At 38.8% G+C, this 20,245-nt stretch overlaps 2 protein-coding genes across 5 annotated transcripts; both read left to right on the top strand.

Annotated features, from left to right (window-relative positions):
• Positions 1–22: 22 nt before the first annotated feature.
• Positions 23–7,503, top strand: clrn1 (clarin 1). Its single transcript, XM_017696782.2, has 3 exons — positions 23–511; positions 2,565–2,744; positions 6,231–7,503. The coding sequence occupies exons 1-3, from the start codon at positions 259–261 to the stop codon at positions 6,494–6,496; spliced, it is 699 nt and encodes a 232-aa protein (XP_017552271.1). The 5' UTR covers positions 23–258; the 3' UTR covers positions 6,497–7,503.
• A 3,313-nt stretch (positions 7,504–10,816) lies between these two features.
• On the top strand, positions 10,817–20,112 carry mindy4b (MINDY family member 4B). Of its 4 annotated transcripts, none has more exons than XM_017696781.2 (13): positions 10,817–10,841; positions 12,206–12,312; positions 12,393–12,420; positions 13,726–13,902; positions 14,178–14,297; positions 16,628–16,725; positions 16,807–16,972; positions 17,136–17,201; positions 17,290–17,360; positions 18,007–18,079; positions 18,781–18,957; positions 19,077–19,257; positions 19,516–20,112. In XM_017696781.2, the coding sequence occupies exons 2-13, from the start codon at positions 12,206–12,208 to the stop codon at positions 19,656–19,658; spliced, it is 1,407 nt and encodes a 468-aa protein (XP_017552270.1). In that variant the 5' UTR covers positions 10,817–10,841; the 3' UTR covers positions 19,659–20,112. The 4 variants fall into 4 exon arrangements, with proteins under 4 accessions (XP_017552270.1, XP_037402508.1, XP_037402511.1 ...); XM_037546613.1 differs by lacking the exon at positions 10,817–10,841 and adding an exon at positions 12,572–12,983 and having other exon boundaries at positions 12,264–12,312; XM_037546611.1 differs by lacking the exon at positions 10,817–10,841 and having other exon boundaries at positions 12,259–12,312; positions 12,393–12,983.
• The last annotated feature ends 133 nt before the right edge of the window (positions 20,113–20,245 follow it).

Below are 20,245 nucleotides of genomic sequence, written 5' to 3'. Positions count from 1 at the left end.
CTTCCATTGAGGTGGTAGCCTGGAGACGCGGAGGGGAGAAACTGAGCTCTGTAACTTTACCCGGAGACGACATGACACACCAAACCGTATCGATAAACATTTCACCCTGAGGCGTTAGACAAGCTGTGTTTTATTCAATTGATTACTTTTGCCATGGGAAAGTGTTCATTAACCAGTGCTACTCTCTGTTAATAGTGAGTTCTCTATGATGCTGTTTTTGTGAGATCCGCTGTGTTGTCCGCCTGTTTGGACATCATCATGCCAAGCCGGCAGAAGAAGGTCGTGTTCTCGGTTGGTGGAGTGCTGAGTTTCACCGCGGTGCTGCTCGTGGCGGCGGCGATGGGAACCCGCTGGTGGGTTAACGCCAACGTGCTGTGCCAAACCGGCGCCCAACTTGTGAACGCCACCGGCTCCGAGCTGGACAAATTCATGGGCACCGTGAGCTACGGGCTTTTTCACGGCCAGAGGCTGAAGCAGTGCGGCCTGGGAGGGAGACCACTCTCCTTCTCCTGTGAGTAGTGTTCAAAAATACGGTGTTTTAACCTAAAAAGGTGACGTGGCTCTAAACAGCTTAAAATATGTTCAATTAAACACATTTGAAATAGTAAAGAACATCTAACGCGCATGATTAATAAATTACACAGATAATTAACATAACTTTCCAAATAACATTTTACATCCCTGCTAAAAAAACAAAGACCACTAGAACCATTTGGGTGAAAAGCAGTTGGTTTTGGTTTTCAATAGAAATTCTTTATGGTTAACATCAGAGACCACTAGTTTCCTGTATGACACCTTTAGATCCCATTAGCGAATCATCAAATGCATCTGGTATCAATCTCAGGCCACCTTTTAAACCATTAGAATTCTTTATGAACCCATCAGAAAAACACAAATACCATTAATAACTATTGGACACCAGCAGTAACCAATAAAAGGTTTTAATGGTTTCTAGGATTTTTTTTGTTCACCTGGAAGTGCAGCCTAGGATAATGTTGCAGGGTAATTCCACTGATTATTTCTGCATAACTCAATCATTTATATGTAAACCAAGCAATTCAGAGTGTTTTGGTTTAAAATGGTGCATTGTGAAGAAATTTACTCACTCAGATTTCTGGTGGTGATAGGAACCAGGTTGTGCAATGTTTACAATGCAAGTATAGCTGTTTTATTTACTATCCACCAGGAACAGTTAACTTCCCCATGTCTTTGGAGTTTTTTTGTCATAAATCTGAAAACAAAAGTTCTTTGTGGACTCTTTTGCCTTACAATGCCTTGCACGTACCTTTCCTCATGAAAACATTTTAACCCCTTAAAATCCCAGGCTTTGTTACTTATTAGGGGTTATTATTTAATAACTACAGTGCAAACTGTTTGAGCTATTCATAGGTTATAGAAGTGTGTGATTGGGCCTGTTGGCAGACCCTGGCCTTTTGAGGCGTTAAAAATGTTTTAGGCCAAAACCTTGTCTCAGGCGTATAATAATGTTTCAGATATCAGCTTATTTCTAACCATTTTGTGTAATAACTCTCTTGAGATGTCTGGATCCCATCACCACCACTGTGAACGGTTCTCGCTCAATACATTTCTCTAGAATGGCACATTTCTCTTCAAACCATTCAGAATGACTTTGTTTGCATCTATTTAATTATTCAGGAATTTTGAAAAATCAGTGGAATTTCCCTTCAAAAGACACCATTATGAAAAAACACATCTGAGCCCACATTACACATACATAGTTTTCTACATCTGCACATTACTTGCCGGAGTAAAGCACTTAAATGTAACGAAATGGCTCCTGTGGGACTACTGGACACACACAAGCTTCAGATTTATGAAGTGCATTAAATTGGATCATTTTGGGAACCAATGGGATGCTTTGGCTTAATTGAGATGCAGTGTGCCACTATGAGCAAGCGCTGTGATAACAGAGCATTCTTCACTAATGAGCTCTGGATGTGACCCAGATGGGGGGCATTCCGCTCCACAGAGCTGCAGGCAGCACTGTGCTCCTGCTGAATCTACACAGAGCTGACCATGCAAAGATTTATGCTTTTGATTGAAAATGTTTGAGTAAACTGAAGGTAGTGCTTGCTTTTGTCACAGGCCTTTTGTATGATCTCATCTTTTTAACCCCAGAAATGATGGATCTAAGTAAAGACTGAACTGTAGGCTCTCTTCAGATATTGCTTGCAATGATTCAGTTTTTTCAGACGTCTAAAGGACGAGTAGTTGTATAACTTCATCGCTTATCCACAATAAGTATTACTGAAATATTTATTGCTTAATTCAGTTTCAATGAAGCTCCTGAAATGAAAAGCATCATAAAGCTCTCTGGAACTGCACTGGTATAGATTAAACAAGGCTTGGGGAAAGTGTGGTGTTTCTGAATTCCTTTATGACTTACATGACTTTTTTTTTTTTTTTTTTTACATCTTCTGAGTGTATTGTGCGCATATTGTTATACAGTCCCTGCACACTGTTGTATACATTATGCTAATCTGGTATGAGTGAATTTCCTTTGGGGATCTTTAATCTGTTATTTTATCTTGTTCTTCCTGTAGTTTTTCCTGACCTAGTGGATGTGATCCCAGCCAGTCTTCATGTGAGCGTGATTTTCTTCTGTGCTGTGCTGATCCTCTTCACTTCCATATGTTGTGCCTTCTTCATGTACAATGCTTTTGGTAATCCGTACGAGACCCTGCATGGACCGCTGGGCCTCTACCTGTGGAACATGATCAGCTGTAGGTGCAAACACAGACACACTTGTTTTTTACAGTGTCAGGAAATAGGTAACCTCAGTACCAAAAAACTGTTTTGCTGTTCCAGATTTAAAACAAACATGTAGTTTTTGTAAAAAGCTTTACAGGCTTTGTTGACTCTGAAATTCTATGTTAGGCTTGTTTTTCCTCTAGCTTTCAATCAATGTTTAACTAAACCAGTTAACCCTTAACTAACAAATAAACAGTTGAACAACCAGTGTTGTTGGTTAAAAACTGATCATTTATTTTTTAAGTTAATTTCCAATAACAACAGTTCCCACTTGAACACGCACTTTCACTTTTAGGAGCGTCTGCACATGAAGGTGCTATGGGCAGTTGATTCCACTAGATAGGTCATGTAAAAGATGAAGCGCAGCTAAAAATAGTGCTTTTGGTACCACTTCTTAAGAGAATGATAGAATCGTTACAAACATGTACCATAATGAAAGCAAACGTCTGCAAGCACTTAGAAATATCACTACTATTTTGTCCATGATTATATTGTTGGTCCCTTTGTTTCAGATCGTTTACACATTAATGCCTGACACCACCTATCAGTGCTTCATTCCACAATTCATCCATGTCTCAGTGCATTGACACAGTATTCACATGATGTGTGCGCTCTTAAGTGTGCAAGTGTGCATAAGTATTTTACAATAGCTTCAAACCTTTATTATTGATGTTATGAGGCGTCAGTTAACAATTTACCACTGAGTAATGGCCACTGGTCATTAGTCAAAAGGAGGCATAGATTTGTTTATTTGTTATTGTTGTCTTTCTATTTGTTCTCTTTCCAAGACCACACACATATATTCCCTGGAGGTTCTTTTGAAGCTCTCTACTGAATCTAAGCCTGTATAATTTACTGACCAACACACTGAAATTGTTTTTATGTAACTCTTAGGAGAAAGGTTGGGATTAGTTTGCCTAATAAATAAATAAAGGCATGGAAATAAATGTATTCGTGCCAACTGGTCAGCCCATCTCTAGTGTCAGATGACTCTGTTGTTAACATACTGATGGACAGTACCATTTTAATGGGCAGTTTGACCTGTCAGTGTAATTGGTCCCATTATGACATGAAGCAAGAATTAAGACTGTATTATTTACAGCATTTTGCAGTGCAGGCTCTGGGTCAGAGTGGCAAACAGGGAGAAACAGAACATGTTTTCGAATATAGTTCAGAGTTCAGTGCAGAGTTCAGGTATTAGTCAAATCAGTGATATCACAACAACAATGAACGTAATTATCCGGTAACAGGAGTCATTAAACGAACAAACCAATATTGATTATGTTCATCTAAACTAAAATTAAACTGACAAAACATTTTTTCAGAGGGAATGTAAAAAAAAATCATTCCATCAGAGAATCATTACAAAACGGTGTATCTTCTTTATACAGGAACAAATGAATAGAAACTAAAAAAAAACTTCATATTATCTAGCAAAGAAAAAGTCTCAGATTAATTGGCTCAGATTAACATGTTCTATATATCATACTTAATGTCCTCTCTTGCTTACGTAAGTACAAATAAGCACTCGCTTATTGTTTTCTGGCCCCATAATGGGCTGTCCATTGTGAACAAAACTCCAGGACTGACAGCTCAGATGGGAATCAACTGTGATTGGCGTATTTGCACATACACTATATTGTCAAAGGTATTCACTCACCCATCCTAATCATTGAATTCAGGTGTTCCAGACACTTCCATTGCCAAAAGGTGTATAAAAACAAGCACCCAGACATGCAGACTGCTTCTATAAACATTCGTGAAAGAATGGGTCGCTCTTAGGAGCTCAGTGTGATACGTGGTACTGTGATGGGATGCCACCTGTCCAAGTCCAGTCTTGAAATTTCCTCAATACTAAATATTCCACAGTCAACTGTCAGTGGTATTATAACAAAGTGGAAGCAATTGGGAGTGACAGCAACTCAGCCATGAAGTGGTAGGCCATATAAAATAACAGAGCAGGGTCAGCAGATGCTGAGGCGCATAGTGGTCAGAGGTCATCAACTTTCTACAGAGTCAATTGCTACAGACCACCAAACTTCATGTGGCCTTCAGATTAGCTCAATAACAGCATAGAGAACTTCATGGAAGGGGTTTCCATGGCTGAGTAGCTGCATCCAAGCCTTACATCACCAAGTGCAATGCAAAGCGTCAAACGCAGTGGTGTAAAGCGCCGCCACTGGACTCTAGAGCATTGGAGATGTGTTGGATGAGTCTGGGCAGTTGCCAGGAGAATGGTACTGACTGCATTGTGCCAAATGTAAAGTTTGTTGGAGGGGGGATTATGGTGGAGGGTTGTTTTTAAGGAGTTGGGCTTCGCCCCTTGATTCCAGTGAAAGGAGATTTTGGACAATTTCATGCTACCAACTTTGAGGGAACAGTTTGGGGATGGCCCCTTCCTGTTCCAACATGACTGCGCACCAGTGCGCAAAGCAAGGTCCATAAAGACATGGATGAGTGAGTTTGGTGTGGACTTGACTGACCTGCACATAGTCCTGACTTCACCCTGATAGAACACCTTTGGGATGAATTAGAGCGGAGACTGTCAGCCAGGCCTTCTCATCCAACACCAGTGTCTGACCTCACAAATGTGCTTCTGGAAGAAAAGTCAAAAATCCCCATAAACACACTTTTTCCTTGTGGAAAGCCTCGTCAGAAGTGTTGACGCTGTTATAGCTGCAAAGGGTGACATCATATTAAACCCTATGGATTAAGAAAGGAAAGTCACTAAAGTTCATGTGTGTGTGAAGGCAGACGAGTGAATACTTTTGGAAATATAGTATAATTTAAACACGCTTTGAATGTCGTCTGATAGTGTTTGTGACTGAGCAAATTGATTGGCACTTGTGTTAGTTTCTGGTATTCAGTGTAAGATTTTACATAAGCATTTGCAAATTGAGCTACAAACTGATGCACAGTTTTACTGAGAGTGAGAAGTGAAAGAAATTGTGGTCACTGAATGAATTCTGTTCTCAGTGAAGCATGGAAAAAATTGTTAATGATTCAGTCCAAACAGAGTGTTGCTAAATATATGAAGAATTTAGAAAATTATCTCAGAACTAAAAATTCTTGATAGCAATTGCAAAAAAAACTGTAATGATATTTTTTTGCACATTTACCACTATTTCAAATGAGCTTCTCCTAGATGCTAGTTATCCACACAGACAGAGAAGTACTGCTAAATTACATGTTTGCAAAAGTTATAATTCGCTCTATATTATAACTAATAAAGACCAATTTAAAGTATCACTTAAGAGAAAGGTTTATGAAAACAAAGTTCTGTGGGCTTCAAATATCAGGTTTAATTATGTTCCTCTCAATAAACAAAAAAATTACAAGTTTGCTTGCTTCTTCATTTTTGTAAATAACTGGAGTTAATAGACCAGAAAAAAAATCAAGTCTTGAAATAACTACTATGCTATTTTTAGTTATGTGACATACTTTGTCCTGTTTTGCAGGTCTGTGCAGCTGTCTGGTCCTGATCCTCTATGCGGCAGAAGTGAAACTGCACCGCCTGTCTGAGAGCATCGCTAACTACAAAGAGGGCAGCTTTGTCTACAAGACACGCAGCGAGAAGTTTGACCGCTCCTTCTGGCTCATATTCTTGGTCTTTCTCGTGCACTGCCTTAACATCTTACTGATCCGCCTGGCGGGGGTCCAGTTTCCTTTCCAGGGGGCCAAAGAGTCTGATGCCACCACGGGCGCAGCAGATCTCATGTACTGATCAGTCCTATTGTTCACCAGCTCTGCCACCCGGACGCGACATCCTATCGTGGCTATTAGCACTTCTCAATAGGAGTCTTGCATCTTGCAATATCCGTTGTTGTGGTTTGTTTACCGATGAATAGGCACATCTGAGCCTCTTAAGCTTCATCCGTTCACTTTCAGATGAGGCATAGGCCTTGGAGTTAGAGTCCTGGCTGTGTCTGAGAGAGATGTCTTATCTATCACGCTGCAGGGTGGCTAGTGGAGGCACCCAGTCTTTCAGCCTCACTCCTGATTGCGTATTCTGTTCACTGCCACTGCAGTTAAGGCTCAGTATTTTAAATGAATTGATGAAATAGGTTTGCTCAGCTCTGTTTCTGCTGTAAGGAAACTATATCTTTCGTTGTATTATGTTTAGCATTCACATCCTTTGCAACACTACCCTAATGCACAATGATTAACTGTATTGGGTAACTTGTATTGTACTGGGTAGCTTGGATATGCTCCTGTTTAGATGTCCAACCACAATGTGCCAAGGATCATGAATAGCAAATGTACTTCAAATCACAAGGACCTATTAGCCTTTGATGTGAATTATACTTATTTATACTGGTTAATGGAACATTATTAACAAACATGGAGGAGGATGTCCAATTTGAATAATAATTTAAAGCATTATGTACATTTGAAGTGTTTAATAGAGTTTCTTTATAACTTACCTGTTTGTGTATAGATGTGACCACAATTGTACTGTAAGATATTCACGATTAAAGTCCCAAGTAGAAACTGCTGAAACTGACCAGTGTCTAGAGCTGTTTCTGTAGAAGGAAATTAGGTAATTGTATATAGTACATTTTGGTGGGTGCATGTTTTCTGCAAATGTGCTGAAAACTGGCCTTGCAGATGAACTGATTACTGAATGACACTTGAAGGGAGTTTTTGTGGTAGAGTAAAACTGTTTGTTTAAGATTTAGTCCTTACTCTGTGTCATGCTGCATCTATGAAACTTCATCCTTTAATATTTAACACTAGTTTTGTTGTTTTAATGTTGTAAAAGCAAAAACAACTCAAATCTGTGATTTTCAAATAAAATGTTTTTTCTTGATGTACTGATCTTGTGGTGTCTTAATGCTATCTAGATATGTGGACATGTCACACTGAGTGAAAAGGTTTGTTATTAACCTATTTCAACATTTATGTGAAACTTTCAAATATCAGTGTCCAAAAAAAAAAAAAATCATGTATTACTTTTCTACATAGCTTAAAATTGAGTCTATTTTATTATGAATGGACCAGTAAAAATGCACCAATATCATTTGGAATAAACCCTCTTTAAACTGATTTACATTAAAAGTAAAGAGCCTCTCCTGAAAAGTTACTATTTTGTGATGTGTTTCTCACTGAACAGCAAAGATATTCTACAAATTATTTCTGTCTTTATCTAGAAAATAGAAAATCGTTTCACAAGGATGCAAACATGATATTTCTTTAAATTAATGGTACTAAATATAGTGCAGTTCTGTGCAGGTACATTTTTTGTTCAGCTGGAATGTTACAACAAATGATGCAACAAAAATATGTCTGTGTGCCTTTATACTGCACGTTATAGCAGATGCTGTTATTCAAAGGCATTGTGTGTTACAGACCCATGACATGGCCTAAAAGCTGAAGCAGTTTGATTACAGCATCTAATCATTTAAATCCATGAACAAACTGCTCTGAATAGCTCAAGAGCAAAATAAACACAATATATAAGAAAAATTAAATGTAAGTTTGCTTTTTTACCTTTATACATTATTATTTTTACAACAAAAAAAAACAGTTCTTCTCACTAAAGATGACCTAATGAAACTCCTGCATTGTTACTATAAATTTGAAACTATTGTAAACAAAGTACTGCACCCACTGGCAGAAGAAAGAAGTCTGACATTCAGTAAGGACGTCACCACTTCCACCTGACTCATGAATACGTAGTGACATGTACATATAAATAGAGGATTTTGCTCTGCTTTGTTGAGAGGCTTGAATTTTTGGTATGGAATGGATGTAAAGAAAAGTCATCTGAGCTTCCATAACTTCTAACTAACTTCTGCTCCAGTCTCACTACATGAAAAGGAAAATACAAGGTAGGCTTGTAAAACTTACACTGAGCTATTACATTATTTTGCAATGCTTTACATTCAATCAACTGAATGTAATTCCTCTTTTGAAGACAGAAGAAATATATACATTGTAATGGCAGATGGTGAGTGTGCAGGTGATTTCAGTTATATTGGCAAAATGTATAACATGGAGAGCACCAGGATTAAGCTCTGCGTCACCCAACTGAATTCAGGATACACGAAATGTGAAACTTTCTTTTAAAATTGATGGAGACGATGAGATCTGAAGTTAAGTAATATTCTTTTCATTTAAGTGGGTGTCAAGCATTTATATAAAATGTTCTTTTATTTCCAGTTCCAAATAATGTATTTTGTTAAAAATGTTTATATTAAAATTTGCATTTTCAGTCATTTTAAACACTTATATGCTATTATTAAGTTACCTTTGCATAAAATCATAGAGCTATCCATACCATAATGAATTAAATAGGCGCTTCTATGATTTCCTTTTTCAGAACTCCAGCATGCAGTTCTACAAGGCAGTTTCAAAAGCTACCAAGCTTGCAACCTCTGTTCACTTGTAGCCTTCACGTTGTCTCAGTAACAGGCTTGACATGATCTGTGAGAGCTGTAACAGAGTGAAGACTTACTGGAATAATATTAACATTTCTCATCCCAGGCGTCCTCGGCTATCTCTGATTGATGTGAAGAAGAGTCAGCAGTAGCTAAAGTTTATGGGTTTATTTCAGCTCATATAATACAGTGTCTCTATAAACTAGCTGTGTTTCTGAACCGGTGCTCTTGAACATTTGTCTGGCCTACTTGTTATTCCAGCTTTTCTCATTTACACAGTGATCTACTAATCTTTGCCACTAGTTCGGTTTGGTATTGGCCCCAAACTCATGTTGCGATGTCGCTCTCTAGCGTTTATAGTGGGGAATAACATGCACGTCGCACACATGCATACATAGGAGGAAACGAGTCGCACAACCAGCCAACTATGACGCATTTTTAAAGAAATAAAAGTGTGGAGAAGGAAGTTGGATCCTCATGTCCGAAGAAACCATAGTCCGGCGGTGACGTCACCCAGCACCACACATTCAATTCTGAGATATAAAATGATTGTTGTTCTGACTTTGATTCTGAGTGATTCAGTTATTCCAGTGATTCAGAACCTGAACAGGTGTGAACCAGGTTATTTATCTGCGTCCTGAAATTCTTTATAAAATCAGATTCTTTATAAAAGTGATTCGAAATGGGAAAGTCAGTCGGATTCTGATTCATCCACTTACAGTTTTCTGTTCTTGATACCGATATGAGTGAAACTTTTCACTGCAACTTTGAACTTTCCACATACTTCTCCTGACCATCACGAGAATCGACCTCCACACGGCCCTGCCCCGAGCACAGCTGTAACTGGGAGCCAGCACGTCTCAGATGAGGAGCTGGAGGCCATCAAAGTGACCCTGCAGAGAGCTTATCCAGAGACAAAGGACTCCTTTCTGATCAACAAGGCCTATTGATAAGCTCCATGTTCCTGCACACGCTCTCGTGACAGGAGAAGACAAGAGGGGAACCGACACTGATGCGCTCGTCTTGTGTATTGAATAAATACACACGCAGCGTTTTGTGATTTTGGGCTCTTTTTGAATCCAGTCACAGGATGGTGTTAAGAACTGAAATGAAGCACTGGATTACAGCCCTTAAAATGACAAGTAGAAATAACTACTACTATCTGGACCATTGCATATCTGGAATGACTAAAATCTGCTTATAACGATGATGTTATTACAACAGTTTGGTGACGTTTGTTTATTTTATTCTGTTTTACTTAGTGTATTGTTTAAATTACACTTTTTCAGCTGTTTATTAATTTGCCCAATTATTTGCATGGATGTGTGGTGTAACTGCATAAATACTACTACTACTACTACTACTACTACTAATAATAATAATAATAATACTACTAATAATAATAATAATAATTAGGAGGGAGCCAATCAGAGAGAAATTTCAACGGGCCAATCGGAGCAGACGAAAGAAAATGAAAAGTAGCCAGTGACGGAAGTGACGCTGGTAAGACATTAAATGGGGACAGAGCTGAAAGGCGCACTACAAGAAAGGAGAAGGTTATAAGTACTGTATGGTCACAAACCCGTGTGAAAATATGCGCTGTGAGGCCTAATTCATTAAATGAATAAAATGGGAATGAACTTCGCTGCTCGAAGGAACTACTGTTTTCTTCACCTTTGGTTACGGCAGGTATTTAAAAGCACCAGAAGATGGCGCCCTAAAGCGCTGCATTTGGTCCACTTCATCTGAATACCGGACTTTTAGCTTTTGTTGTTGCCCAAGCCCTTCAAGAGAGTACATTTTAAGATAAACTCACCTTTAATGTTATCACGCGCTTTTATTGAGCTGTTTTTATTCACCAGCAGGCGAGTCACTGTCCACTTTCCCGTACAGAGCTCAGGAGCAATAGGCTCACCCAGCGAGGGCAGTTTAACTCGCGCCATCCTTGTGAACTATTTAACTCCAGGAGAGCTCAGCCGTGTTAAACCTCACTATACACGACTACGACTGTGGCCGAGTGATAGGTAGTGTACTTTAGGCTTGCCTGCATTTTCTTTTTCTCAGACGCACGCTTAGCCTTCCGCCCAAAGACTGCTGGGATAGGCTCCAGCTCCCCCCCGCGACCCTGACGGAGAAGCGGCTTAGAAAATGGATGGATGGATGGAAAGCACGCTTAAGTGTCTCCTTCTGCCTCACTGAAATTATATATATAATTTAGACCTTGTACTTGCATAATCTTTCCCAGTTACATGGGTTTCCGCCAACTCTCACTCCCTGCTTCCCCTGGTGTTTTATTTTATCCTTAGACACGCGATTTGGACTACGCATGCGCGTCAAAGATATCGCGCATGTGTGGTCCAAATCGGGCTGGTTGACGCAGAGAACCCTCTGTAATGTCAAACGCTAGAGGGCGCGCTCGGGCGAGTCCGAAATAAATGGGTTAATATGGAGCTTTTTTTTTTAAACACATTTTAATGTAAAAGAATACCATAATTTCCTGAACAGTGGATAGCATAAAATATTTTAATACTGCTGTTATATTTTTAAGAACTTTTAAGCTCGAGTTATAGCAGTTTAAAACGGCGCCACATGTACATCCATGATGCCACAACCAATCGGCGCTCAGTAGCAGTAATCCCAGCGTTCTGCTGCTCAAAAACCGTTTGCTGTAGAAAAAAAAGAATTATGTGGATTATATATGAATTATATGGATGCGTTTTCTTTGTTGTTTTAGAGAAATACATCTTTCTACTTTCTAAAATTAAAGGAAAGGTCTGAGCAAGTGACCAGGCGCATGAATTATGGGAGTGGCACATGAGGAATTAAGGCTCACAAAAATGACAAGAAATACATTCAAACAAAAGAAATGAAAGTTCTGTTTTTGCTGGTTTGACTGGTGCAAATATTTTTACATGTTTACATAATACATCTATGTATTTATTTCAAAAGTGAGGAAAATTCAGTTTTTCATGATATGGGCCCTTTAAGTAAGGTGTAACCTACCAGAGGTGTGTGGGTGTGGGTGTGTGTGTGTTTGTTTGTGTCACCTACAGATGGAAGGCAGCCTTCAGAGTGGTTCACAAGTCAACACGGAGCTGGACGACATCCTCAGCCAAATAGCAGAGCTTGATAAATGGAGAGAAATTTTCAACACACAAGGGTGAGAAGAAGTATGGGAATGTTTTTGAACTGTTTAGCCTGTCTTACTGGCCTCCTCACACCTTGTGTTTATTTTGGCAGGTTGGAATTACAAGGCTGTTTTGCGAGGGTAAGTTTAGGTTTTCAGTTTTTATTTGTCTTTCCTTTCACCTGCCAGTTATGCAACTGTTTTAGTCTGAAGGAGTGAGTGTAGGGAGAAGTACAGCTTTTGGTCTGATATCAAATGACTCCTGATCAATCCTTGTCTTTATGTGTTTAAGCCTGACAGTACGTTAACTGATCCTTCAGACAGAGTGGGCTCAGGTAACTCTATGTCATTTCTATCCAGTCAAAGCGATATGTGTGTGTGAAGGCTGTGTATGTGCGTGGCTGTGATGCTTGCCACCAACCTGATATCCTTTAAACCTGGGGACGCAGCAAGAGGGGTGGTAATTCCTGCTCTGCCTCATCAGCATCATTTCTTTTCATACTCCATTTACCTTGTTTTTCCACTGTCTCACTGGACCAAGTACCAGAACTATGTGTGAGAGCGAAGGTCCCTGCGATCACCAGGTGCATGTAGCCAAAGTAATGGCGGACTATAAGCAGCTATTACAGACCATTAGGACTCTACAGCCTTCCAGGCTCAATTACATAGAGCTTCTTCAAGAGGAGGTGAAGAGAAGCCGGGATGTGAGTGATCATCTAAAAATTTTTGTTTGGTGTCATGAAGCTGTGACACTCTCTGTGGTCTAGAATTGTTTTTGGACTTAATATCATTGTTCGTGGAAGTCCGCCATGAATGACTGCACTAGTATCAGAGAGAAAGAGAAAAGAGGAGCAGAAATTAAGACTCCAGAGAAGAAGGCTGAACTAGATCTTTTGAGGCTGAATATGTTTAATGAAGTTAAACATATAGTAGGACTACACATTGTGGACAAGACTATTGTGGTTATGTTGCTACATATTGGGCTGGTTTCATGGATAAGGATTAAGCCTAATCTTGGACTAAGCTACAATGTAAATTGTATTTCACCATTGAAAATCCTATTTAGGCTTAATCTTGGTGTGGGAAACAGGACCATTGTGATATGCCTTGTGTTGAAGATCTGGATCGGAAATATATATTTTTTTATTCTCGTGATGAATGATGTCACATTATGTCACTGAAAAACAAGTTTTATTGTAAAGAGATGACAATAAGCCTTATTTATTTGAATTGAATTTAGTGCTGTGCAGTATATGTCATTTTTTGGCACCATATACATGTTTCAGGCTTCTGTGATCGCAGTATTACAAAGGTCATTAAAGTGGTAACAATTAACAAAAAATACATTGTGCAGCCTGAATATATAGATTGCATTTCTAATTCGTAAACGTTCTTACCCAATCAGGCTGCCTAAACTCCTTCGGTCTCTTTCTCTAACTCCTATAGAGACCTCCTGAGAGGATTAAAGCTGAAGAAGAGACTGAGGATGTTTCTAGGTCTTCTACCTCAGCCCAGACACCCACAGGCTACATTAACCAGCTGATGATGCCTTACTCCATCCCCCACTCTCTTGTTGTCTCCCCGAGTCTGGGTGGGCATCCTGTGTCGCCTGAACTCGCCATGGTGAGTTATGGAAAATGAGCCTGTCACTTGACCCTAGTGGGCCTGCCTCCCTCTGCGTCAGACGTGCTTCTAGAGCATATGCCTTAGACAAAGGAGAGTATAGACTAATCATTTAATAATTAGACTCAGGTCTGGTGGACTGTGCAAGAGGGTGTGCTTTGGAAAAACTCAGAGCTAACTAGATTAGTAGTGGGGTGCTAGTATTGTTGGCAGGGAGATGCAAGTCAAGAATGCAGTTACTAATGTTGTAATGTTTGATTTTGTTTCTCATGTAGAGTCTGAGAAAGATTTTGTTTGGAAATACGTTCCACATCTTCAACTATGAGTGGAAGAAATCTTTCTTCAAGTTCCGGGAGCCCCACTCAAACCTGTCCTATGCTCTGGAGGCAGAAAGAGTGAGTCATTCATTCTAAAACTGCCTCTGTATTGGATAACCTCATCTTATTTAGATTCAGTAATGTGATCATGCAATCATGTTTTGATGTCTTGGGTCATGGCCAGAACCACTCGATTTTTAGAAGATACACAAGTAAAGATGCAGTGACAAAACAGGAAAAAACAGTTTGTATCCTGTGCACACAACACTAAGAGAAAGAGCTTTCTGAGTTGATGCTCCTTAGCTGTCATCTTGTGGGCCTAAAATCGTATATCCAAGGGAGGAGATTGTATGTTGCTCCTAAGGACTGGGCTTTTGTTCAGAAAGCTAAAATTTGAGAGATTATGCAGATACATGACTCGCCACTTTGAATTTTGAGCTTAAACATTGCATTAATCTCTTAGATGGATCTGTTTCATATCACTGATGACTTAATTGTATGCAAAGGTTTGGGCACACCTGGTTGTTGATTTTTTATAAGTGAAAATGAATTAGCACATTCTGTACATGAAGCAAACCTAAATATAACATGTTTCTACACAATTTCAGAGCAGAATTGAAAAAATTGAAAAAAAAAATGAAATATAAAATATTCCTTTTACACAGACCTTTTTCTTTTTTTGCTAAATTTAGCTAATAAACAGTAATTATGCATTATTGCCTCTATCTTTCTGTATTTGTTCAAACATCTTGTTTTAAACACTGTAATGTCTGTTCATCATGGACATGTTTTAGTATGACTTTCAGAATGAAATGGAGATGGAAGATCTAGTGTCAGAGATAGATGGAAGGTCATATGTCAGGCACATGCACATGTTCCAGTAATCAGTCAGATTGCCCTGTTCTTAGCATACTTCTAAACATGGTGCATAAGAGAAGAGAGGTTGTGTTGCACCTTTGAGTAGATCACTATGCTCCTCTCTTCTTTCCTATTGTAATTGTCTCTTAGCTTATCTTGATCAATGTAATCTGACCAAATCCTTCTTGGCCTGTTAATGTCACTATTCACCTTTATTATTTTTGAATGAACTAAAAACATTACTGTAAGACTTACTTACAGATCAGTGGCATGTTTGAGCTAGAGGTATTTTCCATTTGTTCAGTTAGTACATTGCATGACATTACAGGGAAAAGCCATTATCTCATTTATCCATTTTATCCACTTTTATTAACGTCCAAGCATTTGGATCTCGGACCAAATTTTCCTGTAAATTTTGTTTCTTCAGTCAAATCATTTCTCTGTCTGTGTCCAAATGTCATTTGAACTGCACAGATGGAACTCGGCCCAGTAGGGAAAGCATCTTTGTGTTAAGATCATCTTGGTTGGTAGAGATTTTTCGCTGTGATGCTGTCCCTACCATTTATGAATTGTCTTCTTTGTGCTACACAGCTTCTGGGAATCACATCCCTGAAAAGTTGCCTTTTCTTCTGCCTGTGTTTTCTTTGGCCAGGTTCTGTGTGTTGTTTTTTTTTTTGTTTTTTTTAAAAAATATTTTTGCTATTTAATTATGTTACAAATCTCATACAAGCGTGCAGATGCTTTAAACTTATTGCTAGGCATGTATGAATATAAAAATGTAATATGATAATTACACGTAGATTCATGTAAGATTTTAATATTTTTAATAGCAATACATATTGGTGGTTGTACATTTTGGGCATTTCTCTCTTTGAAAAAAAAACTTTCCTGATGATGGGGTTTTTGCATGAGGGGACAGAATTCTTCATTCATTTCTGCATTTTTTTTAATGACCATTATGTCTTTGTTTTCCCCTAGATAGGCTGGGTGGATGACACATGGTGCTTAGGATAGTATGAAAAGATTGTGTTGCAACCTTGACATTGACCTATTAAAGTGCCCAGACCAATGACCCACTAAAACAGCTGATAAATATTAACAAAAGCATAGGATCACAATGTGACAATGTAGTGGGCACTAGAGCTAAAATTCGCTGGTGAAATTGCAAAATGCAGTGAACCTATTTTGTATTGAATATCACTGTATACCTTATAATTGCATATCAGCACATCTACTTGTTGCATTCAAAAATGTATCTGAGTGATGCAGTGAAACAAATTAATATCCTTAACTTTTGTTTTTAATTCAAAACACAATATAAATACAAACTGAATTCTAAACGTTTTAGCAAGGGACACTAGAAAGGGCGATACAGAGGCTGGACAAGAGAGATATAATGTACTTTTTTACTATTCTCCGATGAATACTCCTGTTTCAGACACACTAAGTGTGCACAATAAATTAGCCGGGCAATGCCAGAATAGCAAATATGCCAAACTGATGGAACTCTGTTTAACAATACATGTTAAAGTTGAGTCATTTTCTTTTAGGGGGGAGCCCGTGCTGTACAGATGGCAGTCCAGGCTCACATTATCAAATACCTGCTCTTCAAAAGGCCAGTGGACTCAGAGTGCTGCACAATGGAAAGGTGATCAGTTGAATTATCATGAGTGTGCAGTGAAACAAATGAATAACCTCAATTATTGTTATCTTCTGCTCTGTCACTCAGTTTGGGGGAGGTGGGGGAGAAGGAGCAGGAGAGGGCATTGGCCGCTGCTTTGGCTGACATTTTATGGACAGCTGGTGAGGAGCATACTGCCACCGTCTCCTTGGTTACACCTGAGCGCTGCTTTACCCCCCACCTGGACTACAAACTGGACAACTTCACAGAGAAGGTACTGTTTACTATGCAGTATCCAATATCACATCTCTCAAACAACATATGGTCTGTAAGTCACATAAAACCAGACCATGTTGTGAGTGAGTTGTACTGTGAATTAGTTGCATAAGTCATTTGCATAGGTCACTCTTTTTATTTATTTATTTATTTTTTTACAGTTGCAACTTTTTTCCTTCAAAAAGAAGGAAGATACAAGGAAATTCATTTATGAACATATTCAGTGTGTGAGTATTTATTAGTGCTGTGTTTTGGTAGTTCAGTACTTGTTTGCTGTCAATATTAATTAATAAATATACCTTATTTTCCATCAAGTTCAATGAGGAAGGAAGCCATGGGGTCATTCTCTTTCTGTATAGCTTGATCTTCTCCAGGTCCATTGTTAGGTAAGTCCATAGTTTAACTGTGTATTCAGGAAATAACTGAGTTTACCCGACTGCCATTTAAATCTACACTAGTGAGTGAAAGTGATACCTGAAAACACCAGAGAACAGGGGTATCTAACCTGTAACTCTTAACGTTCTAGTGATAATTACATATTTCTATCAACCACATGCTTTGCCCCAGCGTCTACAAATGCATAGGCCTACATTTGATTGGCTTTTAACAGTGATATTGAGAATGACTACATTCATGCACATTCTGTATGAAAACTAAATGAACATTAGCATAACTTGCTCACGTTAAGCTTAGTTTGTATTTTGTCTAGTGTAGCGTAATGTAATAGACAATATGGTTCAAAAGGTGTAAAACAGAAGGAACGTATAAGCTTGTTCAGCATATCACTGCGGTCCAGAGATAAACATGTATCGCTAAAAAAGTAACTTTATAGGAGAAGGTAAAAACATTAATAACTTATAGTATAAGTTAATGTAAAGAGTTTTTATTCCAGTTCCATTTCTGTTGGTATTTGTCACGAAATTTTGACACAGTGTGAAGGACAGCTGCTGTGTTTGAATGATGTAGAAAAAGAAAAATAACAAAAATGGAGATGCATATTTCTTAAATCGGTCCCTCTAATTATGCTTCAAGGTTACAAGAAGACCTGGATTTCACCACTACTCACCTCTTACACTTGGGTTTGGGCAACTTTGGTTGTCGCCAGGTAGGTGTCTATGGGGAAAAGTGACTGTATCATTATACCATGTGGTATGTGTGTGTTTTATTTACATATATTGCATTTTTCATAAAAAAAAAAAAACAACAACTTGTAGTTTGTTTTATTTCAAAATATACCTCAGAGCATATGAGTGGAGTGAAGCAGCACCGCTTCTCACTCAAAGCATTTCTGTGATCACTCCAGCTCTGCCCAAGCGTAATAAAAAATGCACATGCTTTTAACACGACCCTCATTGTCATTCATGCAGCAAAATGGATGACGCAAGACAAACTCTGTGTAATGTCTGTAGAACTTTGTTGTGATTGATGAATTTCCAATATGTAGGTCTGTTGAACAGCTCTGCAGCACAGACCCTGTTTAAATGGCTTCATGTACAAGCTGTAGAGCCTCTGCCACGTCACTTGTCTTACAATCAGTGTGGATTAAAGGACTGCCTTGCTTGATGGAGCAGGATGGACGATACTTGAGTGATTTTGTAGCATAAGAGTACACAGATTCTCCAAATTTCTACAAAGCCACTCTCTTCTCCAAGCAAAATCACATTGCTCCACTCCCACTCTGTACCGCTTACATGCTCTGATACCAGTATGACCTAATTGCAGGCTTGGAGGATTTAGTAGCAGTTTCTTTATTATGTGTATCCCCCGCCTCCATCATGTTAGTGTCATTGCAACTGTGTTCATTAGGCTCTTTTGAACCTTCTGATGACCGGTCGTGCCAGTCCTAATGTCTTCAATGGGACGTTGTCATATGATGAAGATGGCAGCCCATTGCCACAACCTCTTCATGGAGTTTTGGCGCGCAGTGACATGGGATACTTGCACTGGAGTCGAGAGCAGGCAGAACATGCAAAGCTTCCTACGGTATAGCACACAGCCATGCTAATCTGAGTCCATACAGTCAGTATTTGTGTCAAATAAGATTAGTAGGGTTCCATGATCATAAACAGTAATTCTGCTTATCTGCTACTCTGTTGCCTCAGGTAGGAAGCATGCTTAAGACCCCCAAACTGCCAATTTGGGTTTGCAACATCAATGGCAGCTACAGCGTTCTGTTTAGTCCCACCCGATCTCTGCTGTCTGATTGGAAAATGGAGCATCACTTCCACCTCTACTTTTACAATGGCCAAGCAACTCAATGCAGCACTGCAATGCTCACAATAGGTAATGTTACTGTACCTGTTATACATGTTCATTATTTGTATAGCTTGTTCTATTGAGCAGTGCCTGGTGCAAACCTGCACAGTTAAAATTGGATGGTGTTTTACATTGTTGGATTAAATGTCTAGATTCTGGAGACCTTGGGGGACCAGCTGAGTATGCTGGAGTTGATTGTTCAGCAGAGAGAAATTCACTGAATTGGACCACAAGGTAGTAAAAGAGCTTGATTTTACTCTTTGATTTCTAAATGTTATGTTTCAGACACACACTCCCACCATTGGGAGGCTGGAAATGGAGACAATCAAGGAGATCCAGAAAGGAGGTTCCCCTCACTGGAGATGACCATCAGGACCAAATGGGAGGGAGCTGCAATTGACTGGAATGGCACAGTACCATTTTTCTGAAGAGGTCTGAACAATTCAAAAGATTTGTGGCAGCATGACTTTAATCTCAAAATGGTATGGTTTTAAACAACAGTAAAATCATTTTTTTTGTGTATGTATACAGTTTAGGAGCAGTCATGCTGTATTTATGCCATACTTAATTTTTTTTGTTTACATTTGTATACATGCCCTGAAATATCAAAGGAAAAATTTCATGTTGACTCACAAATGTATGGAGCATACCAAAGACCTTTTTTCTTAATTTACATTCTTTTATTGAAATAAGATATGATATATATCTTGACTTATGACAGCTAAAGTTAGTATATTATCTGAACAGTAAAAATCCTTCCACTATATATGGAATAGAATACATTTGTTTCATTGTGCTTATTACTTGCTTTAACATTCAAACAAAGGTGTTTTCCTCATTAAAAAAAAAATAAAATAACCGTTAACTCAACTGGACAAAACAATTTGCCAAGCAAAATACCAAGAGCTTGTAGAGACTAAAGATAAAGTTATCTAAAGTTAACTACACATCACAATTGATGCAATTTTCCTTCACAACAGCCATGTATTTTGGATTACTGCCTCGTTTTTAAAGT

This window comes from Pygocentrus nattereri, chromosome 17 (assembly GCF_015220715.1).
Source record: "Pygocentrus nattereri isolate fPygNat1 chromosome 17, fPygNat1.pri, whole genome shotgun sequence".
Lineage (NCBI taxonomy): Eukaryota > Metazoa > Chordata > Actinopteri > Characiformes > Serrasalmidae > Pygocentrus > Pygocentrus nattereri.
This window is presented reverse-complemented; position numbering and strand designations above follow the sequence as displayed.